Here is a 23,935-nt window from a genome sequence, read left to right on the forward strand (position 1 = left end):
TGATTGATCATTTAATTTGAAATGTGAGTGTTTTAATATTTCTATCTTATTTATTAATCATTATTACATAATATTATTGATAGAAAATTCAATATGTCTTCCAAAATTGAGACTAGCCAGTTTCTAGTTTATACCTACTATACAGTTTGGGATTTTAATTTAATACATTTTAATTTTCATACTATTCACAATAATATTATATATTAATTTTTAGTGCTATAAGTTAACAATTAATCCATATTTTTAACTGTGCATTTATATTGCAGCAAAACCTATATTATGAGAAATGTGACTTGTGAGAAATCTACAACCCAAATAAAATAATCAAAATCTTTGAAATCTTTATCAATTTTTTAATCAAATATAACGTTCTAAAAATATTTAATTGTTAATAATGTACCAATATAATACAAGCTATCACTTATAATATGCCATCACTTATAAATTGTTAACATAAATTTACTTATAAATTAAAAGTTTTTGATAATTACATTGACATTAATTGTTTTAAAATATAGATAGGATCAAATATTATGTATATTCTATTAAAATATTTTATAATTATAACAAATAGTATTTCAATAGTACAATCATCTAATATCAAAAATTGGTAAGTTACACATAAGTTATCAATCTAACTCAACAATAATAAATACATAATACAATCATACTCCATTCACATTTAGAAGGAACTTCAGCTGCTGAACTATTCGCAGGGGCACCACAGCAGGTGCACAAATGGTTGACTCAGTTGTGTGGACAAACAAATGTCATCTAACCTATACCCTATTAAAACTGGTCACAAGTTTCTTCCTAATATGGTTAGAGTACATAAAAGCAATTTTATATATTAGCCTAATTTTGCTATTTCATAAAATAGAATTAAAAAATACAATTTAGTAAGTATTGAATTTATAGCGCGTATACAACACAAAGTCGTAAGTTAATTTGTTTTATTGATATTTAAAAATATACTTTGTACAGAAAATTTAATTCAAAATAGTTAGTTAAAATAATTATTCTAATGTTAAGCTACATTATAAAATATTAAAAACTATTGGTTTGTGTTATTTTTGAATCAAACAAAAAACCTAAATATAAATCACCTAATTACTGATTACAACTGTAGCAATCATTATAATCTATTGAACAATACTACAGTAACTTAAAAATAATTAGATTAAAATATAACATGTATAGTTTTTATAATTTAATCATTTAATTTGAAATGTAAATAGCATCCATATATTTTTAAATATCAATATAATATTATGGATTTATGTATAGTATTTGCAATAGGTACAATATAATCATTATGACTTAAAGTATATGTATACAATATTACGTATTTTATTATATTCATACACAGTCCTATCACTTTTAGTTTTAGAAATAAAACAAATTTAAACACCAATTATTTATGAAAGAATATATTAACATAATCTCTTTCAGATAGGCAAGGGCAAAAAATCATACATCCATTTACATGTGTTGCCAAGTAATAGGTATTAGATTTTGTGTTGAATCTAAATACCTAGATATGTCTTCATGTAGTCCATGGCTCAGCCAAAGTATTTGTAATTTGCGATATTGTTCTTTACAAAGATATAATGGGTTTCCACGTTTTAGACCTTGGTCAGTTTCACCGTACTCGTCTAAATACGGTGGCAATATAAAACTTCCTTTATTTAAAGTGGCTAGCAATAAAACTTCACACTCGCGTACACGTAAGAAAATTCCAACTCCACATCCACATGTGTAAGCATGGCCAGAACATGCTCCCACCTAAAAAAAACAATAATTTTGTTATTTTATGACTAAAAAAAATGTAGACATAATTAAGGAACAAATAATTTATATGCATAAGTTATTTACACTGTTTTTGAGTATTACAAAATATGTCATTACATAATTTTATTGACATAACGTATTATAATAATTAATAAAGGTAAGATTATTATTGAATGCTACACAATAATTTATTATAAGTACACTTATAACATATTAGCGGTGATTATAAATTATGATAGATAAAATAAAACAATATATCTAAAAACAAAATTTAAAAAAATAAGCATGTTTGCAATTTTTTTGTTTTATTGTTTAATTGGTGGACATTTAATAACATAAAATATTACAGAGCTAAATTTTTTAATTTTCCAGTTATTACCATTAAAATTTTAAATTTATATACAAAATTGAAATAAACTGTCATTACAGTAAAGAGAAAATTAAAATGGAAAGGCACATAGTTTAAATTATGCTTTACCCGTTCTATTATTCTAACACTTAATTTTATCTTAAATTGCAATAAATAATTTAAATATATATTTGTTAAGACATAAAGTATTAGTATAATAATCAACAGTGCTGATTAAGTAAGACATAATATGGAAAATATGTGAGTTTATCAAAGTGAGATACCAATTCAAATGAAAATTTATCAAGTTAAATGTCAATAAACAAAACCTGTAGACAATGTTAAACTGAAATGAAGAGTGATCATTATTCTTTAATTTGGCTATATTTTAAATTTAGCTTCAAAACCTTAAATGGGACTAGATATAAATTTTAGATGAATAAATAATCCATTACTTACAGTAACACGTTTGACTTCAGTTTGACAACAGTAACTTTGAGAGCATAGCATTGTTCCACACACCAAACACATAGTTGGATTTCTTGAATCTTCATGATCACTGTTTGGACAAGTGAACATTGATACAGTGTTGATTAATTCACTATAATCATCTGGTAGCTGCACTAATTCATTGATATGCGTCCAATCTTTAAATGGTATTTTTTCACCTTGTTTGATTTTGATCAACTTTTCATTTTCAGACCATTTATTTATCAACGCCTCAACATATGGTTTATCTAATATTTCCTTACATGTAGTAGGTAATCCCAAATAACAACACATATTATGATATGTATCTCCATTCACTTCTGTTAAGACACCAGATGCTGGAACACCCGTAAGGAAATGATAAAACAGAGTACAACACCGCAAAAACGGTATGGAACAATTTTCTATTGAATTCCAAACAGCTACAGTGTTTTTAATATTAATACCGCGAAGTTTGTAAACTAAGTTAGTTAAACAAAATGTGTTTTCTGCTTCTTCTGGGTCCATTTCAAGCATTTCCTCATAATCTTCTTTGATATCAATGGTTAATATAATTTGTACTAAATTCGAAATGAACATTAAAAGTAGAGTATGGAAATCTAGCATAGTTCCTTTTGGTGCTGGGCCGGGTACTTCAGTATAGTACAAGCTTGGAAGAGTCATAGTCAATGAAACTAACATTCCAAAAGCATCCCAATCAAGTATTCCAATAGAGTTATTTCCACCATTATCTATTGCTAAGGATAAAAGGCGAAGTGCATGTAAATTGATTTCGTGTTCCTTTTTCCAAGTTGAACTGAGAATACCTGAAACCCGAACCAACGCTTCTAGACAATCTTTTTGTCGAGAAGATAATTCACCAAGTAATGGTTTGTTTTTATAGCGAAGAATCACTTCATTTGAATGTATTGTGTATGCACATGCTTTCCATGTCATTAATGGGATTTGGTTATTATCTGGATGTGGATTATTGAAACCAGTAGCTTTTGAATAAGTAGTATGAGCAAATTTTAATATTGTATCAACCAAGCTAGTTGAAAGATTGCTGTTTTTATAAACAGATACTTTAGGTACAGCTTTTGGGGAAGATTTGTCAAACATTAGTATTTGCATAATAAAATCATTAGTTCCTATGGAAAATTGGTTTGATGGTGGTAAAACTTCTTCCTCGTCATCATCTTCATCTTGGGGTATTTCAATATTATCTCGTATGACAATTACCTGAGCCAAATTATTAGCAGCTTGTAACTGTAATGAAACATCTCTTCTGCTAGGACGTTGTCGTTCAGGTTCTGGACTTGTCGATTGTTGAACAATAGATGATTGTGATTGTGATACTTCAAGAGTTTTTGGCTTGGCAACCTTACTTTGTTTTAGCGCCATATTTAATCCTTCTAACCAATTTTCAAATGTTAAATTTTCAAAAGTTTTCATGTTTTCTGACTCAGTAAAACTCGAAATAGGTGGTAACAATGGCATAACAGTATTACTAAGTCCTTCACAAAGTGGACATAAATATTCATTTTTATGCACGTCAAAACTCAATGAATGTCTTAATCGATAAGGTCTTCTATTTTCTTTAGCAAGAATCATATCAAAATGTCTTTGCCAACAGGCAACATGCATAACATGTCCACATGTAGAAATATGAGGAGAGGGACCAAAGTTTGCTGGTATATAGTATGGGTCAGAAAAGTTATCATTAACATTTTCTGAACTACTTCTTACTTGACAAAGAATGGACGATTTTTGTACAAATGTAGCTAAAACCATTGCTTGGCTATCATGGGTTACCAGTTGTTCTTCCTGGCACAAAATGCATGTATATTTATTGTCGAAAACACTAGATGAAGTTTGATTTGGACCTAAAGCAACTGAAAGTTCAACAATATTTTCTAGGATATCCATACTAGTAGATTCTGAATAAGTAGGTGTGTTATCAAATAAAGTAGCATTATCTTTCATAAAATTGCTCTGCATTTGAGCCATCTGAGCCATAACAGTAGCTCTTCTTTCAGCAGCTAATTTAGCTCTTTTTTGTTTTTCAAATTCTGGATCTACATTTGTCACAACTTCCATATGTTCAACTTCTTTCTCTATTATTTCAATTGGTACACATCTTCTTCTTGGAGCAGATACTTGTTTAAACTTGTTTAGTGTCCATAAGGCCAAGTCTTTATAAGCCTCTACTCTAGCACAACGCTTAAGCCCTTCTAACGCAACTTCTATACCATAAGATTCAGAACGTTCCGTAAATTTAAATGATGCACTTTTTTGTTTTTCTTCCTCATGAAGAGCATAACCAATAAGATGAAGAACTTTATGAAGCTGAGATTCAGAAAAACTTCTACTTCTCAAATTTACAGTTCTATCTAATATCAATCTCATAATGTAAAACATTATATCACATTGCAATAAATTAGCAATCTTTGCGAAAGCATTACTAAATAGTGGTAAACTGGGTGGAGGACAACAATCTAATTCACCAGCTGCTTTTCTCCGTTTTCTTTGTTCTTCTTCAGATTTAGACATTTCTTCTCGCGAATAATGATAAAAAAATACATTATAGTCATCGTAAAAAATTGGCTTCAATTCATAAACACCTTTACCTCTAGTTTTTTTAAAGTCTGCAACGTCATGTATAACTTTTTCTAAACACTCTTCATCTTCAATAAGGTTTAAAAGTGTCTTATTTAGTTCTGAGTGAGGCATAGGTTCTACGCATAACTGCTGAATTACTTCTTTTCTTATACAATCTTTAAAGGTCACTTTTCCAACACCAGGTGTATATCTTTCACCAACTATAGTGATTATAAGACCAAGAAATTCTTCAACTAAACTAATCGTTTGGCGTATAGATTCATCTTCTGATCCATTTAATAAGTTCAGTTCATAATTGGGTTGTGCCCACTTTAATAAATTAAACTTATTTAACACATGAATTAAAAACTCATTACTATCAATTAAAGATGCTCCCATTTGAAGTAAAACAATATCCTTATCCAACATTTCTACACGACATTTTGAATTATGATACAAATAAATTTGATTTAATAGAGAATATCCATTGCGTCTCCACATTCCTGCATGTACTTGTGATATTAAAACGAGAGCACGGAGAACTGGTTCAATAATTTGTTCAGGAGACTGTTTTGCAGTCTGTAACTCAGAATGTTCAAAACTTAGGCCATAATGATCTAGATATAAATGTAGTCCAGCAAGAAATCTAGATAATGGAAGATGTATAGATACAGGTTCAATTGATACATCATAATCAATACAAGTGACTTTGTAGTTAATTAATTCTCTTACTACAGGTGGTCTTTGAGGATCTAAAATTGAGTTTTCCCAAATTTTTTTTAAAGTCATCCTATACACTTTTTTTAAAACTATGCTATCTGATCCACACCATAACAGAATTTTGGTTATTAACGGCCTCAATTTAATATGCAAGTTGAATGCTGTTTCCCATTCTGGTTCATACTCCATGTGTTGACCTACTTGCCTGGTAACAGTATCCATATTTTGCATATAATTAAGTATCTTGAGGACCAATGAAACAGCATGACAAAATGACACTCTTAATTCAGGATTCCAAGCATCAGGTTCACAACCTAAAAGATAACGAATATCTCCAAGAACATGTTGTGCTCTTTTGAATGGCAAAGTTGATGTATTTCGTTCAAACTCCAACTTTCCTTGTTTGTTTACTTTATGTGAACACTCTGATAAAAATGTATTTAAAAGTTGATATAAAACATCATGATGGGCCATTAAATAGTTAGCCAAAGTAGGTACGGTAAATATTTGTACACCCAATGAAGCAATAGAATATGAATAATCATGATCGTCATTAATGAAATCCTTCATTATTGCACCATAATTTTTTGTAAACACCTTAGCAAATTCTTTTTTATTCTCATATTCTATGAACATACCAGCAATGAAAAGTTTATGCCAGTGTAGTCTTGCTGACTTCCATAAAACAGTGTCTTTTCGTAATATGCTTTCTATAATGCAACCTTCTGATGGTGTAGATGCTAGTACAACATTTGAAAATACAGATCTTAAACGTTCTGAATATCCTAATAAATTCTGCATCCATGTCAACAATCTTAGTGCATATATTTGATGGGCAATAACATGAGAATGAACTACGACTGTTTTCAAAGGTTTACCTCCATGACGTGATGTAAACTTTTCAATTTCTTCTTTAAGATCTTTACATTGCACAAAACCAGCAAATTTCACAACTGCTCTACCTTCTCTGTCAATAGATGTAACATAATCAATGGATTCTCGCTGCGGGCATTTAATGAATCTAGTAAGAGTTGTTATAACTTGATCAAATGTATGTGTCTCGTCATTATAAAGAACTGTACAAAATCGATCTTCCTGATTATTATATATACTATATAAATCATTTAACATCTCATCAGAATCTAACTCAGCGGGTAACATAGGAGGGTGTTCTAAAGTAAGTAATGTACGAGCATAATTAAGCACAACTTCAAAAATTAAATGAGCACGTTTCTCCATGTCACTTGTTAAAAAATTTAAGTTCACGTGTTTTTTCTCTAAACCTAGTTTATGAGTTTGACAGTAAGCATCTTGTTTCCAAGCTTCTATATCACCACAGTCACAACATCCACCCCCATAAGATGTTCCCATTTTATACTTGTGATTTTTATGCGGAGATCGTTTAAAACAATCAACACATAATACACATGTACTATCCATTCCACATTCTCGGCAATTATATGTTGGCTCACCCATTTTGAATACTCGACCACATACTGAAGGTGGGAAGTTTTGTTTCGTTAGGCCATGTAATACTTCATTACTATTTCCATTACAAATAAATTCTTCAAGTGTATAGAGTAAAGCTTTTTCTGCTTTCTGTTCATTAAATGACCATTCTAAAGAACTTCCTTGGATTTCTGGTTTCAAAACAATTGGCACACATGTTTTCCAATAGTTTCGAAAATCTAATTCAGTTAAGGTGTTATCCTCAAATTTTTTTGACCATTCTTTAACAATGTCAAGATTTTGATCAATTTCTTTGGAATCATTGCTTTCATCCACTTCCATTGGAGTGTCTAAATCACTCATTGTGTCATGAAGTTACCTAAAACAAAATCACAAAAATTACGTAAGGATATTTGATTTTTTTTAAAAAGTGGATAAGTGGATGTCGTTCTGCTGTATATTAGGTGGTGGGGTGGACCTCTGACTAGGGTAGGTTGGATTTGAATGCAATGATAGGTATCATTGTATACGAAAAACGATTCTGAACAGAGATGATTTGTCAGTCTAGGATATATTATATTTAAATATTGTCATATATTCTATTTTGAAACAAATATTTTATTTTTCAATTAGGACGCAGTTTGCATAAGGCATGATTAATCAATTTTTCCAAAAACATTGCATGTAGTTATCATAATTCATAATACCTTAGATTATCATAAATATACATATACCGGATTTCATAAAAAATTAAAACTCAAAACATTTTTCCTATAATTACGCTTCGAGTTTTCTCTATAACTACTTGAAGAAAAACTTATGGAAAACTTAGTGTTGTATTTTCAATCCTTAGTTATGAACACAAAAGTTTTTATGATTTTTCAACTTCAAAATAATTTGCAAATATTCATGGTTTTGACGAAATTTTGTCAATATTTGAACTTCAAATGCTAATAAAAAAAATTGTGCCTATGTATTCTTATAATTTTTTAATCACTATAAGAATAACTTATGAGAAACTTTGTATTACATTTTCAAGTATTTTGATTGGGCCGAACAAATTTTATCGACACTTCGAAAAAAAATTTCAGAAAAATTGAAAATTTCAGTTGTCTATAAATACCTCAAAAAAAGTCAAAATATTTTGACAATTTTTGACAGAACATTATATTTATTTATATTTATAGTGAATTTATATTGTAAGTATTTGAATATTTCACTAGAATGGCCTACTACAAAGCCCACAAATAGTCTATTCTAAGAATAGTATAACAGTAAAATAAAAAGAAATAATTTTGATAACTATACATATAATATTTCATTTTTTAAATTATTCAGCTGGTGTTTTTTTATTGAGAATTTTAATCTATTAGAATTAAAATTTGTGTGGGTAATTTTAGAGTTGAATACTTATGTACTAAAAATAATATGTTTATTTATTTGGTAATGAGCTAAGTAGACATGGGGGCTTGGATGATTTGAAAATGTTAGTAATTACTATTGATTTATCAAAATGACCAATGGCAACCATTTAGATAAAAACTTTTTATTTTTTTTTAAGCTATGAAAAAATGAAATGGGAGCTATTCTTAGATACCTATAGAAGTTGAAAAAGTAATACATATAAACTTTTTGAAATCATGAAAATCAATTTCTACTAAAATGAGTAAAATCTTTACTACAGAATAGAAGATTGTGGTATAGGTGAAATACGGTACAAGGAGCCCGCCCAGTACAATGTGTGATTTACTTATAAATGGGCAACAACAATAAAGTGATTTAGGTGTCACATGTAATCTGCTAATAACAGATAGCTATATTTTATGCTATAGTGCTATACCTACATAATTGTCCATATGACATAAATTTTACGAGTGTATTGTATTTTTTAAATGTAATTCAGATATTCAGTTACCATTTAGAATTTATTTGTTTGTGAATTGTTTCCATTTTTCTTTCACGAGTATGTTATGATTTAATGTTACGAATGTCCTGTACCAATCTTAAATGAATTCTTTTACAATAAAGGAACATTTATACAGAAGTATAATTATTGATGAAGTAAAATGTGTTGAATATGTAAAAAGTAAAAACTTTTTAAGGAACAATTGTTTGTTTTGTTCAAAAAATAAAATTGATTGCACCAAATGTCATGGACAATTACGTGAAACAACATGAACCAGGAAAAAAGACGTTCGGAGGGTACTTTTAAAAATAATATGACTACAAGATATACTAAAAAAGACATCCAATACATTTAATTAGGCAGAAAATCCATACTTTAGTTACATAGACCCAATGGTTAATGTCATAGTAATTTAGCTTTAAGAGAAATAATAGAACTTATCTGGAACTGAGTGTATATGATATCAGTACATAATGCTGTTTTATGGACAGGTAGGAGTAAATCTATTGAAACTGACTAGAACAATCTGTACCGTGACTTGGCTATTGATCAGTTTTCAAAAAGACAAAATATGGGAGGTCTTGGTCACATCATAAAGATAGATGAATCCCTCTTTTAAAAAAAACAAAAATATAATTACAGTCATTTACAACTTGGTAATTATCACCACAACACATAATGAAGATAGTGATGAAACTTTAAATAATAAAAATGAAACGTTGGTGGAAAAAATCAATAAAATTATGGAAATAGAATACAGGGACCATGGATATTTGGTTTGTGTTGTAATAATAACAACAAAACTGAATGCCAATTTGCACTGTAGAAAACATAGATGGACAAATTCTCTTACCAATGATAGAAAGAGAAGTATAAATTAGTACAATGATTCACATTGATCAGTGGCATGGGCGGATAGGCCATTTTTGGCCTACCCGATAATTTTAAAAAGGGGCCACCAAATGAAAAAAAATTTAATAATATATGATATTAAAAGGCCCCATTACCGAAATACGAAGGGGGGGGGGGCCCACCGGGAAATGCCTGGTTGCCCGGTAGGCCTATCCTCCTATGATCAGTGATAAGCATATAATTCTTTGAAAGACCATGGATTTATTCATCAAACTGTAAATCATACTGACAATTTAAGTCCAAATATGATATAAAAGTCAATGGTACATTTCCTCTACTAGACCACGAACGGAACCACGAACTTTAAAAAAATGGTTACAGTCATATCACATGATAAAAACTAAAATATTTGGTGATTTTTTATTAGATTTAAAACATACTTTTTCAATATAAATATAACAAACAACATTATAGAAAGAACATTACTATTTTAAAAACATTTATTTGGTAGATCCCACCTTGGACCAGCCATTTATTGGTAGATCACATATTGGAATGGCCCCGGTACAAGTTCCTGAAAATCAAGTACCTATAAAGGGGTTGCAAGCATCTATAACGAAAAAAATATTACAAATTTTTGTCAAACAGATTGGTGTTTCAGTAGATTAACTTTGAATTAGTGATAGATGGTAGGTAAAAAATGTAATATTGTTGATCGATCATTAATGCAGACAATTTAAAGTAAATACAAATACAATAAGTTTAAATTGTATTAAACTTTTAAAAAAATTAAAAAATATTAATAATATCATCAAGCAATAAAAATATTTAAAAAAATGACTCAGAGTAATGTATAATAAAAATATTTTAAGCTGTAGTTGTGCCAATCGTGATGATGCATAAACATATGACATACCCACAAAAAGTGTGGGTTTTGGTGTTTTTCTATATAAGCTAAATTGGCTAACATCATGACTCACTCTGTATAGTGTTTATATATATATATATATATATATATATATATATATATATATATATATATAAAGAGATTAATTTAGTAAATATTCTGTAAACAAGAAAAAAAAATATATTAGATAAAAATATAAATTATCTGCTAAATTTTCTGACGCCTAAAAAAACAATAATTAAACAATTTTAAATTCTGAGTGAAGCCATATGTATAATGAATTATGAATGTATTGATTACACAATGATGTGTGTTTTCTTAAATATGTTTGTCAATATACACAATTAAGTAATCGAAAAAATCTTTAAATTTTTCACATCAGTAACTTTTCTAGTTAGAAAATAAATCTAGTTGGTACGTTTGAGGGTCAACATTGAAATTTCCTATTAGATATAAAAAAGATCAGAAAAATAAATTAAGAATAAACTGAATGTTTTTTACAAAATTGATATTAGTTTTGTGGTGATGGTTCAAAAAATAAATATAATAATGCACATAAATAAAATTCAAGTGTATTAATGAGGTTGTAAATGGCAAGTGTCAACTAAACCTTTGTGGTGGGAATCACCTAGATCAGCAACAAAATATTCATAGGTAGATACATTAAATTTCCATTGAATATTTATGTTAGTAATTTCTAAAACATTTTTTAAGCTAATTTGACTTATTATAAGGCTTAATAAAATGTTGATAATAAGTTTTTTAGTAATTATTTTTAACTATTTCTAAATGCTCAAGAAAAAACTTGAAAATTTCATAAAAAATTCCTCATAAGTTTGTTGGTAGGAATTAAAAAAATTAATTATAAGTTCAGCATCATTTATCGCGAGCTTCTTAAGTTAAAATTTAAACAAAATCACAAACATTTGTAAATTATTTTGAATTAGAAATTTATAAAAAAAATTCAATTCATATTGAAGATTTTATAATTCATTATAAGATTTTTCTTAAATTTTCATACCTCTAACAAAAGATAAAAGGAAAATGGAATGTCAATTAATTTTTTATGAACGTTTTTAGTTAAAATATTTATCGAATTGGATATTTGTCGGATTTTTCATTGAAATATTTTATTATAATTCTAAAAATAATAACCATAATTATTTGAAATGTTCACTAAATGTTATAATACTATTTTCTATACACGGTATCATTTTCAAATGTGTTAACTTTTTTTGAGCAATTTATAATCATTTTAAATTTTAAATTTATTTCTTTAATTATCAAAAAAAAAAATTTTCTTTAAATCTAAGATTAAAAATTTAATATAAGGTTCTTTAAATGTTTTTTTTTTTTATATTAGTTCAAAAATCTAACATAGAAAGGCATAATTTTTTTATAAGCATTTTAAATTAAAATGTTGATTAAAATCATCAATCAGGAGAATTAGCATTTTATTTGGCAGTTCAAAATTGTGAATTGTTCAAATTGTATTTGTATTCATTTTATTTTATTTTGCAGAAAAACAATGCTATAATTAACCAATGATTATTTAAAATAAGGTTTCACATAAATATTTAAAATAAACAAAAGATCTAAACATTTTATAGCACAATTTTTTTAAATAGATATATTAAATTCAAATTAGGATTCAATTAGAAATTTAAACGAAGAATAATGATATTAGTTATGTTTTTTTATAATTTAATAACATCATTCATAAGTTCTTGAAAGTTAAAGTAGAAATGTTAAATTAAATGTTTTCAGCAAAAATTAATTCAACTTAGATACTGTAATAGCAAAATAAATAAATTTAATAACAATATTATTATAAAACATACTTGGTGGCTTGGTGAGGCGCGGTCGTGTCGTACGCTCAATCTGCGGAAACACACTGAGCGTACGTACCGGCCGCAGTTGCTAGCTCCCGGATGGGTGACCACCCGGGATTTTTAGCAACATATCCTTGCCACACTTACACAAACACGTGTTACAACCCTACCCAATTAAAAACCTACAAACAAACATACAAAAATAATCCCTACCGTACCACCCCACACCCAATGGCCTATGTTGCCGCGGGTTCTCCTTACAAAAAAAAAAAAAAAAAAAACATACTTGATAATATAGGCTGGCAGACTCTCTTAGCTTAGAATCATTTTTTTTTTTTTTTTACAACGATTTTATACCAATGAATTCAAATTTAACACATACATTATTTCAGTAACCTACTAGACATATTCTACTGTACGATTATTGCAAAGTGTTGACCTTTTGCGAAATTGCTTTAATTAAACATTTTCATTTTTAACACTTACCTATCAGTTGAGTTATTATTATTTATAACTCACCATGTTTAATACATAACTATGATTAATATTATTACATATATTTTTTTTTAATAACAATATAGACACCAAATTTACGATTTTAAAATATAAAACATTCAGTTTAGATTTTTATCTGGATTTTTCAAAAGTAGGTAACTTATGTACCAATAAATAACAATTATAGATAGGTAATCCACTTAATGGGTGATTGGATAAAACAATGTATTATTACCTATATTCATATACCTTTTGAGGAATTGATTTTGCATTGGCTATTTTCTATATTATACCCGATATTATATCAATCTATTTAACCTTGAATAACAAGGAAGTTATCAATACTTTATTCAGAAGTTATGTGAACACTGTAACTGCAAACTATACTCTAGATCAGTGTTCCTCACAAAGAATTTAGAAAGGGCCAAATATTATTTTTTTAAATCACTTGCCTCTCTTTTTTTTTTGTCATATTTATTTTAATTTGTACGATTTGTATAAAATATTTTTTCAATAAGCACAATAGATGGAGGGATATATAAGAGAGCATTATTAAAAAACTGTTAAAAAATAGTACTTCATGTTTACAGTTTTATTGTTGATAATTAAAAATATAACAATGTACATGTACAACTGTTACCGAGACTGTTACTGAATTTAGTGAAGAATAGTAAAAAAAATAATAATAACAATAATAAAATGAGATAGGATATTTTGATCGGAAAAGGTGTTGTAGGAAAAGTTCTTGGATGACACAAATGATTTTTTTAACATTGGATTTTGGATCTTAGAATGTATAATTTAATTTTAGTATGGACCGCATTAAATTTGTTTAAGTGGCCACTTAATAGAAACCACTGCTCTAGATGCTCTGTCATGTATTGTAATAGTTGGGGACTGTCATATAAAGCTGGAATATCGCAGAGGCCCAAATAAACACTTGTGATTGGAACATTTGAAGTATGTAACAAAGTTGTTTGCACAGATACAAACAATTTTCGTCTATAAGGAAATATGCTCTGAACAAGGCTCTAAATCTCAATAGAGATTAATGTCAATGGAATTAATTACAACGAGTTGTTATTTTTACATAAGCTATAAAGGGTTGTCTTAAAATTATATTATAGATGATTTATTATTTTTTAAAAAGCAGGGCTTCTGAATGTATGATTATAATATAAAATACAAGTGGAATACCTATTAAGAGCATTTTGAAACAAAAATAAAACTTTAAAATCGTATGGTTATAACTTATAGGTAAATTAACTTTTATTTTCATACGACAATAATGAAAAATTAATTAAAAAAATTAAGTAAATAACTAATTAGTTTTTATAAATCAAAGATATTTAGTAACACAGCAAGTCAAGGACCTTTTAGTTGTTTCAGAATAAATAAAAATCTAGGTATCTAGGTAGTAATGTCTACATTATATAGGTAATTGTATGAACAAAAATATGATAGTTTAGGGATTTATAGCATAATATTAAATAATATTAGTATATTACACATTATTTTAAAATCACAATAAAAGCTCAATATCAGTATACTTTTATGACCTAAACTAATCATTTATTAGGTAATATATTTTACTTAATACGGGGCTTAATATAAATCATAGGTAGGTACCTAATCAGTTTCATTACAAGTATAAGTTTAAAATATATAGCGTAATATCTATTGTATTGTTTATTTTTGATGTCAACAAAAATTCCTAAGACAATAAATATGCAGACTCATTAATATAATTTTTATGTTTATAAGCATTAAAATTTAAACACTATTGTAGTACCTAATAAACATATCAAATATGTGTTTGAGACATCTTTATTGTACTAATTCAATGCATAAAAACAAAAACAATATAGGCCAATATGCCAAGGCAACCCATACTTTGAATAGTATTAGTATAGTAATAGTATAGCACATGCAAAAAATTAAGTCTTTGTTTTACTTTACACGGGGTAAATTTATTGAAATTATGTTTGGACTATTTTACTACCATCATTAATTCAAGATGGAGAGGGGTATACAAATGGCAAACTCAAGGGTCACCCGAGTACAAAATATTCGGTCGTCTGAAGACAGCAACCGGCTACAGAGTATGCACCCGGGTCATTGAGGGGTAGTAATTGCTGAAAAGTGGTGGTGAGGAGTCGATGCAGAAGCGACTGCAGGAATAGATAGGTGAAAAATATTAAATACACATCAGGACGATTGCGAAATAATAAATAAAATATACTCACTGTCTGCGGACGACGTAATGGCTAATGAGATGAGCTCCTCAGTGGTTCACACAAAACGACAACGACAACAACAACAACAACGGGAAAAGCAGCCTGCTGTGGATAGGATCAGTTCTTAGTCGTGCGACACTATGACGCGCAAAATCGAACGACGGCCGTCTGGGGGTCGCTTTGGTAGTTTGGTCGACGTCTGTTGGTGGAAACAGACTTTTGCGTTGTCTCTCAAGCGATTTCACTTTTATGTTTAACTTTTTTTTTCGCCGTTTGATAAAAATAGCAGTAAACCTATCCTCGCGATCGCGAACAGCTGTCGCAGTGTCGCGCCGTCTCTTCACAGTTCACAGTTCACTGTAGTGTGTACCGTGCAGTGGGCAGTGTAGACGTACTGGGTTTAATGGGTACATAAAGCGACAGCCTGCTACTGTACACATTGGTACATATTATTAATAATAACAGTGACAGTAACAAAGTATAAGGTATTATCACAAAGTAATTTAAATGGAAATTACTTTGCTGTTGCTGTATTTTTATCAGCGAAAGAAAAGATATGGATGATGGCGATTTAAAAAAATAAAAATGACACCAGACAAAGGACCGAATACCCCGCACATCATCATTGAACATTGTCTACGCGACTACGCCACATCTATCGGGTGGCAAAGAACATAAATATTAGGTTACCTGGGAACCTGCGCTCTCTTGTTCAGTGTCCACTATAAGGATACCTTATGCTTTCCACCATTTTGTTCTTATCTACGCGCGACGTAAAGATTAAAAAATAAAAATATCGAAATTCGTGACGACAACATATTAAGATTTAAGTTATATTGAATATTCATTAAACACAATCCTAAATTATTATTGACAGATCAAATAGGACATAGGTAGTATAATATACTTCTATCAATTCATTCAATTGACAAATTACAATTACGATTGTGTAGGTATTAAGCATATTTCAAACTTCTGTTTCATATACTTTTAGGTTTTTGTTTAAATTTTTAAAATATACAATATACCCATATTATTATCGTGTGATGTAAATTTTATATTGTTACAAAATATGTTTTATTGTTATTAGGTAAGACATCTACAAAAATTATATTTATTAATTTTATAACATAACTAGGAAGACAGAGGAATAATATTACAAGATTTACCAGCAAAACAATCAATTGTGTTTTATTTTAATACAATTCAATAATGGCTCATCACTTCAAGGAAGAAGATATTGATGGTAAGACATTACTAAATTATAAATACTATTAGGAAAATGGTTACTTGTAGGTATGTCTTGATATGTGTATTATGTATTTTACATAATGATATTTTTTTTTCAGAATTTAGGGAATGTTTTTATCTATTTGCTAGAGAAGGTGTGATTAATAAACTAGATGAACTAACTGTAATTATGCGATCTCTAGGAATGAGTCCAACAATAACTGAATTAAAGGAATACTTTTCAGAAAACAGTAAGTGCAAATAGGTAATTATATTAAAATAAAGTAGTAGAAATAAATAATATTATTTCTAAATTAACACTTGAAAATATTAACTTTCTACCTATGGAGAAATTGATATAATTTAATATTTTTATGTATTTTTATATAAATTATAAAAATCATTTATACATAACTTATTTAATGTTGGACATTGAATTGAATAAACAAAAAAATTACTGAATGGCTTATTTTAAGCATCTCAGCATAGGTGTGCATAGGATAGAGTACTTAGAGGTTCCACCAGTTTCCTTGAGTAATTTATTCCAGTATTTCACCAATCATTTGTAAATTATTATGGTTTATTGAACTGTACTAAATATTAATTTTCTTCCATTTCAAATAATTCACAAATTCACGATTAAAACAATATTGAATGAATACACGTTTTAGTTTAAGTCGAGGTTTTAATAAAATATTAAGCAGCAATCAAACAGGAGATTATATCATCTCACTTTTTATTCTAATATTAAAATTGGCTAATAAATAATGTCCAACATTTTAAAGGAAAAATAAAATCGCATACTGTGGATATTTGAGACAAATAAAAAGCTGGGATTTCAAATATCATACCAGAAGCTCTCCATCCAGATACCATAATTCACATTATGACCTTTTTAATTAAAACCAATCTTAAAGTCCCCACACACTGCAGTTATAGCGGTAAAATTCTTTTGTCTTGGCGGAGGCTGTAAATTATGACTGGCTGAATTTTGCCGTTATCACCTCCAGCGGTAATCGCCTCAGCTGCAGTGTGTGGAGACCTTTATAAATGTTTAAAATCTGTTCTTGTTCATGTATTATGTTAGTACTGTATCCTTAAAAATTGTTAATTTTAAACTCCTTGTATGCCAATGACCATAGACGCAGAGACTTATTTATTTAAATTTAAAATCTATATATATATATATATATATATATATATATTAATTAATAGTTAGTAATTACATAAGATAATTTTTTTTTAATTTTTAAGTCCATAAAACATTATTTAAGCAATCTATTCTTGTACAGACTTTACAGTATAGTTGCTTATCTTAAATAAACTAAATAGCGACAGTAGCGTATTTTGTATGTTTTTTGGGGGGGGTGTCTAGATAATATCGGTATATACCTACTTATTTGTTAATTGGTTGCAATATTTCTCTGTTTTACATTTACTACCACCAAGTTCATAATATACTCATCAAATCAAGGGCGGACTGCCCAGGTGTGCTAGTGTGCCGTAGCACACCAGGCCAACTCAATATATGGGCCGCCGGGTCGCAGAGGCTCATGAACATCAATTGATAATATTAGTATATTAATAATAAATGCATTTTTAAATTTTAAATACCAAACAGTTTAAGACTACCTACTACTATCGGTTGCCGGCTATTAAAATGATACAGTAATAACTAAGAAGTTAATATTTCGTAGTTGAACCACAGAATAGATTTAATCTATTCTGTGGTCGAACTATGTAGTTTATAATAATATAATGAACATTGTATCCAGGCTCTGATTTACGCATGTGTAGGCGGTGCACTAGCACAGGGCCCCTTCCATTCCATACTTTGCTTCCATAAATAAAAGATATTTTTAATAAGTAATAACTATTAAAATGTCTATTTTAATTAAATAAATGGATTGAACTTTTTATTGTTTAATATGTACCTATTATTTATTTTATTTTATTTTTTTGTTAAAAAAGACCCCAAAGTTTATAGTGCACCAACACACCAAATATTCATTTATAAGTAAAATTAAAATTGGTCTACGGATTCAATAAAGTCTGAATCGCCGACATTTCAAACCACTTTATAAGTGCATGTACTTATTGTACTTAGTATCACCATGCAAATGCATAAAATTCGTCTCTAGTTATGACTCTAGCCTATAATTAGGTGCTAAACATGGATTTAGAAATTAGTGAAGCTTTCGAATCAAAAAATAATTTCGTAGTGTGCAAACAAGTTATCTTTTTGGTGTTTATGCACAATCCAGTACGGCAGTACCACCTAATATATTTGATAAATAAATACCCGAAAAAGTATGTAGGTATTATAAATATCTTATTGATAGAGGATGGTATAAACGGGTAGTGCCGGCCCCGACAGTAGAATACTGGGCCGTTCACCTCCCAATCCGCCCCTGCATCAAATATTGTAATGAAACATTTTTTTATTTATTTAATTAAAAGTAGTAATTTTTATGTAATTTAAATCATACATGTATAAAATACCTACTGTAAACATAGTTTTAAAATTTAAAAATAAAAATAAAAGTAAATAATAATAATTTTTAAAATAGAAAATAATAAATACACTTAAAATTATTATACAAAGTAATTTAAATAATAAATTCAAGTCGCCTTTTTTTTAAGCTCAATTCCTTCAAAACATCATCAGTAGTAATTTGTTAATTTCTGTGAATCGATAACATAGCCAAACCATTTAATCTCTTCTATAATAAGTAACACAAACACATGAAGGCACGGAGCCGCAAGATAAAAATATAAATTGCATGTATACTGTAATAGGATAATAATAACATTATAATTATTTAAACATTAGTACCTATATAGTTATCACTTATCATCATCGGTCACAATAATTTAATAATTATTACTATATATTTTGTTTGTTACATTCGATACCAGTGGTGCTATAAGAATAACAGTTTTATAAATAATTAAAAATATAATAGGATAATAGGTACATTATTTAAAACTAAATTTATTTTCTTTCCTAATTAGTTTAGGACTTTATATAATATTAAAATAGTTCAAAACGAACCACATATTTTTGTTTGTCAAATTCCCTTTAAAATTGATCAAAATTAAAGATAAATTTTTTTTTTGGTTTGGGGGGTGTCCAGACACCGTGGACACCCCCTCCCCCCCAAAAAAAAAAAAAAATACGCCACTGAATAGCGATTATGTTAACATTTATAAAATTTCTACTTTATTAACGCTTATTAATTTGTCTATATAATAAATTAAAGTTTTGATTTATTTTATTTTTCTAAAAATTTAAAATTTTTAGTCACTTGATTAGATGATGCCACACCTGCATGTGTTGTCTACGTCTTACAAATGCATAACATACTAAATTGTACGCTCAGAGGCTCAGCAGATCATATTTAGAGTGAATTGACCTTCTATAAAAATTAAAGCCAAGATTATTGTAAGATGTACATATATAAGATTATTTTGAGATATACAAACAATTTATAATTTTAAAATACTCATAACTCGCTTTAAAATTTAAATATAATTAAAAGCTCATGAGATGCCCTATACAATAATATAACCTTTAGTTTTTATAAGAGGTTAACTCACTCTAAATATTAAACTAACAGAGCTAAACGTGATCTACTGAGCGTAAAATGTGTTATGTTGCACACTTGTAAGACAGAGACAACACATGCGGGTGTGATGACCTCTGAAGTAGCTTACTGTAGGATCGTGGTACCATAAATTCACATCCAATGTGTGCTTAAGCATCCCAGGCCAAACTGACCGATTCATTTTATTTACACCTAAAGGGGGTAATTCGATGTGTGTAAGTGTATATAAAATAGGACGATCAAATGTACGCCAATGTCTATTAATTTGAGTAGTATTATTTAGGTACTGTTTTTAATATTTTACAAATGTATAATGGTTGTAATCTTCAAATCTTCAAATTATCTATTGTTATGTTTTATTTTATTTATATTTATACTATTCAATACTTATGAATAAATTACTGATAAATCTAATAAGTAAAGATTAAATAACATTGATTTTATTAGGTACTGTTTTTATTATTTTACAAATGTATAATGGTTGTAATCTTCAAATCTTCAAATTATCTATTGTTATGTTGTATTTTATTTATATTTATACTATTCAATACTTATAAATAAATTACTGATAAATCTAATAAGTAAAGATCAAATAACATTGATTTTATTAAATTTTAATCTGGAAATATAATTTTAATTTGTGTCTCATTGTCAATTCATTGATTATCTATTGTCTCCTCCCCCTCACACATACACAAAAACCTGACTATACCTCTATATAAGTACATAATTTTTATATGATTCATTAAAAACATTCCATGCATAGTTTAAATGTAAATATTGAATTAAATTGTATTTATTTATTTTAAAAACTGCCTGAGAATAATAAATATAAATCAATATTTATTTATCATACTAAATCATATGCATTTTTTTAGATGGAAAATTACATTTTCCAGAATTTCTGAAAGTAATGCACAATCATTGTCGTGTAGAAAAATTACCTAATGAAATTTTAGCAGCTTTCAAAGCTAATGATCGTCAGCACAGTGGAACTATACATAGTAAACATCTCAAACATTTATTGCAAGGTTGGGGAGAACATTTAAATAGCAAAGAAGGTATATTATTCATTGTATTAAATTATTATGGACTTGATTATATAAATGTCCAAAACTCGTTTAAAAAAAATAATTATCTGTAAATGTTTTTATTTTTTAGTTGAACAAATTTTTCGAGAAGCCAATGTCCATCCAAATGGCAAAGTTAACTATGATGAATTTGTAAAAATTGCTTGTGCGCCAATTCCTGATTATTACTAATCATCACATTTATATAAGATTATTAATTTATTTAGTTTTAAGAATATTAATTGATGTACTCCACCTGTTTTGGAATGTAAGACCGCTCAGCCACCTCCTACCCCATGCTTTCCCTAAAAATGTTTTCATTCACATATTTCTTATATACTTAAATTTATGCTGCCTAGTATTATAAGTTAACATTCAACCATGTTTTTTGTGAAACTATATTTGAGTATAATTAATAATTATATTTAGAATTTTTAAACTCATTATGTTTTTTTTTTAATTTTATAAGAAATAAACGATCTATACATTTAATGCACATTGAGTTTATGTGGTAGGTAAGATAAAACAGGATGTGAGAAGTTGTATAAGAAGGCACTCACTAACAACACTTAGCATGATTAATTATATATTACATATTTATTTATTAATTATTATTATTTTTTTTTTTTTTAACTGATAAGAGGTTGAAGTTGTTTATATATTTAAAAATGGTTATATATTCTAAGTTGGTAATTCTAGAAAGTAACGACACCACTTCTTTTTTTAGTCTGTTCATTGGATTTATGAAAATGCACAATACACGTGTATAATACTATGAAAAAAAAGCTTAATTTTACTACAATAATACAATATGATTAAAAATTATAAGGCCTTTATTTACCATTTATATTTATTAAAATATAATTAAATATCAAACATGGTATAATTTATTTAATGTTTCCATTACTTATCTTGAATCTTCCATTTTCTGGTTAAAGATTAGGTATTTTAATCAAAGGTCAATGTGAGAGAGACATAAGAGGACTCAATTAATTGACAGAAGTGGGTATTAGAATTTGGATTTTGCAATAATTTGCAACCTTCCTATACGAGGTAATTTATTTAACATTGACACTTATTAATCAAAAAGTATTAATTTTAGAAACTTTTACAAGGTTTCAAGTCATTAAAAAACAATGTTTTAAAAAAATCATATTTTTAAATATTATATATCCTTGTGTAAATTATTGAATCATAACATAAAATTTTAATAATTTCATTTTCGGAAGTAGAATATATTTCTGGTATTTAAGTACATAAAAATAATATTTAGGATAAGGAACTTATGAGTTATAATTTATAACTAATACTTAAAAGTTATAACTCATGTTATAAACTACTCATTAGGAGCAGACATAAGCAGGGTTTTGCATGGACGTCCCCAGACATTTTTCTAGGGGGGGGGGGGGAAATTAATTTAAAAAATAAATGAAAATTTTTTTATACATTTTGTTTGTAGTAATAATAATAATAATAATAATTTATTGGCCACACGTAATTATATAACAGTAGTTTAAACAATATTGTCGAGTATAATGGCGTATTATTCTCTTCCAGCCATACGTGTCTAAATGGACGACCATTTTCTGATTTTAAATCATTTTTAAAAGTATATGAAGTAGGTGGTACCCATGGATTACACAAAATATCAAACTTTAAAGCATCGTCAATATTTACATTTGTCAAGTAATGTCCTATATCATTTTTATAATAAGCCACTTCCTTGTCATCAACATTTTCAATGTGTTCACTATAACTACCACCTTTACTCAAGTCAGTAATATCAACTGTACTTGTGGAATTAGTGTCTATAGTTAAACTTTTTGTTTTATCTAACGGTCCATTAGGACTATCGTCTAATTTAGGTTTCTTAAAAAAGTTCCGTATGTACATAATTAATATTATAAAAAGATTTTACCTTGTCGTGATTTTAATATTTTATTGCTGCTAGAATACGATGACAGTCGTTTCGATCGAAAGCTGAGTTGGAAATGATGGGAGTATCCACACGCCGCGTATAATAATAATGATAGGTATATTTTCACGTAAGCGACACAATAAGATACACAATGTAACAGCAAACAGCTAATAATTTATTGTCATGTGAGCAATCAAAAAATACGGTAAGATAAAATAATCCGATTATTATTAATGATAGTTTTCATGGATAGTCGTGCGTGACATATAGCAACATAAGTAGACCTATTTTTAGAAGCTAATTTCTTAATAGGAATTTTACCAATTACTGTGGGCATAACATTTTTCCAGGGGGGCAAATGCCCCATCTTGCCCCCCCCCTTGGGGACGCCCATGGGGTTTTGAAAGGTCAGCTGAACCACAATTTTTTTTTATTAAAATGTGGCTTCTCAAAATGACAAACTACAACATAAACATTTTTTTATTTGAAAAAAATATGTATA

General features: G+C 28.2%; 2 protein-coding genes across 8 annotated transcripts; one reads left to right on the forward strand and one right to left on the reverse strand.

Moving 5' to 3' along the window:
* Positions 1–332: 332 nt before the first annotated feature.
* Positions 333–16,144, reverse strand: Ubr1 (Ubr1 ubiquitin ligase). The gene is made up of 3 exons (XM_015508282.2): positions 15,617–16,144; positions 2,600–7,757; positions 333–1,785 (listed from the first exon to the last, which is right to left on the reverse strand). The coding sequence occupies exons 2-3, from the start codon at positions 7,739–7,741 to the stop codon at positions 1,483–1,485; spliced, it is 5,445 nt and encodes a 1,814-aa protein (XP_015363768.2). The 5' UTR covers positions 7,742–7,757; positions 15,617–16,144; the 3' UTR covers positions 333–1,482.
* A 219-nt stretch (positions 16,145–16,363) lies between these two features.
* On the forward strand, positions 16,364–22,007 carry LOC107171634 (uncharacterized). 7 transcript variants are annotated; one of them, XM_089225270.1, is made up of 6 exons: positions 16,485–16,500; positions 16,602–16,698; positions 16,808–16,853; positions 16,957–17,088; positions 21,324–21,506; positions 21,607–22,007. In XM_089225270.1, exons 3-6 carry the CDS (start codon positions 16,820–16,822, stop codon positions 21,705–21,707), a joined length of 450 nt encoding a protein of 149 aa, XP_089081396.1. In that variant the 5' UTR covers positions 16,485–16,500; positions 16,602–16,698; positions 16,808–16,819; the 3' UTR covers positions 21,708–22,007. The 7 variants fall into 7 exon arrangements, with proteins under 7 accessions (XP_089081395.1, XP_089081399.1, XP_089081398.1 ...); XM_089225269.1 differs by having other exon boundaries at positions 16,364–16,500; positions 16,698–16,853; XM_089225273.1 differs by lacking the exon at positions 16,602–16,698 and having other exon boundaries at positions 16,373–16,501.
* The last annotated feature ends 1,928 nt before the right edge of the window (positions 22,008–23,935 follow it).

Source organism: Diuraphis noxia, unplaced genomic scaffold (genome assembly GCF_037042655.1).
Source record: "Diuraphis noxia isolate RWA-SAM2 unplaced genomic scaffold, SU_Dnox_SAM2 contig0004, whole genome shotgun sequence".
In the NCBI taxonomy this organism is placed as follows: domain Eukaryota; kingdom Metazoa; phylum Arthropoda; class Insecta; order Hemiptera; family Aphididae; genus Diuraphis; species Diuraphis noxia.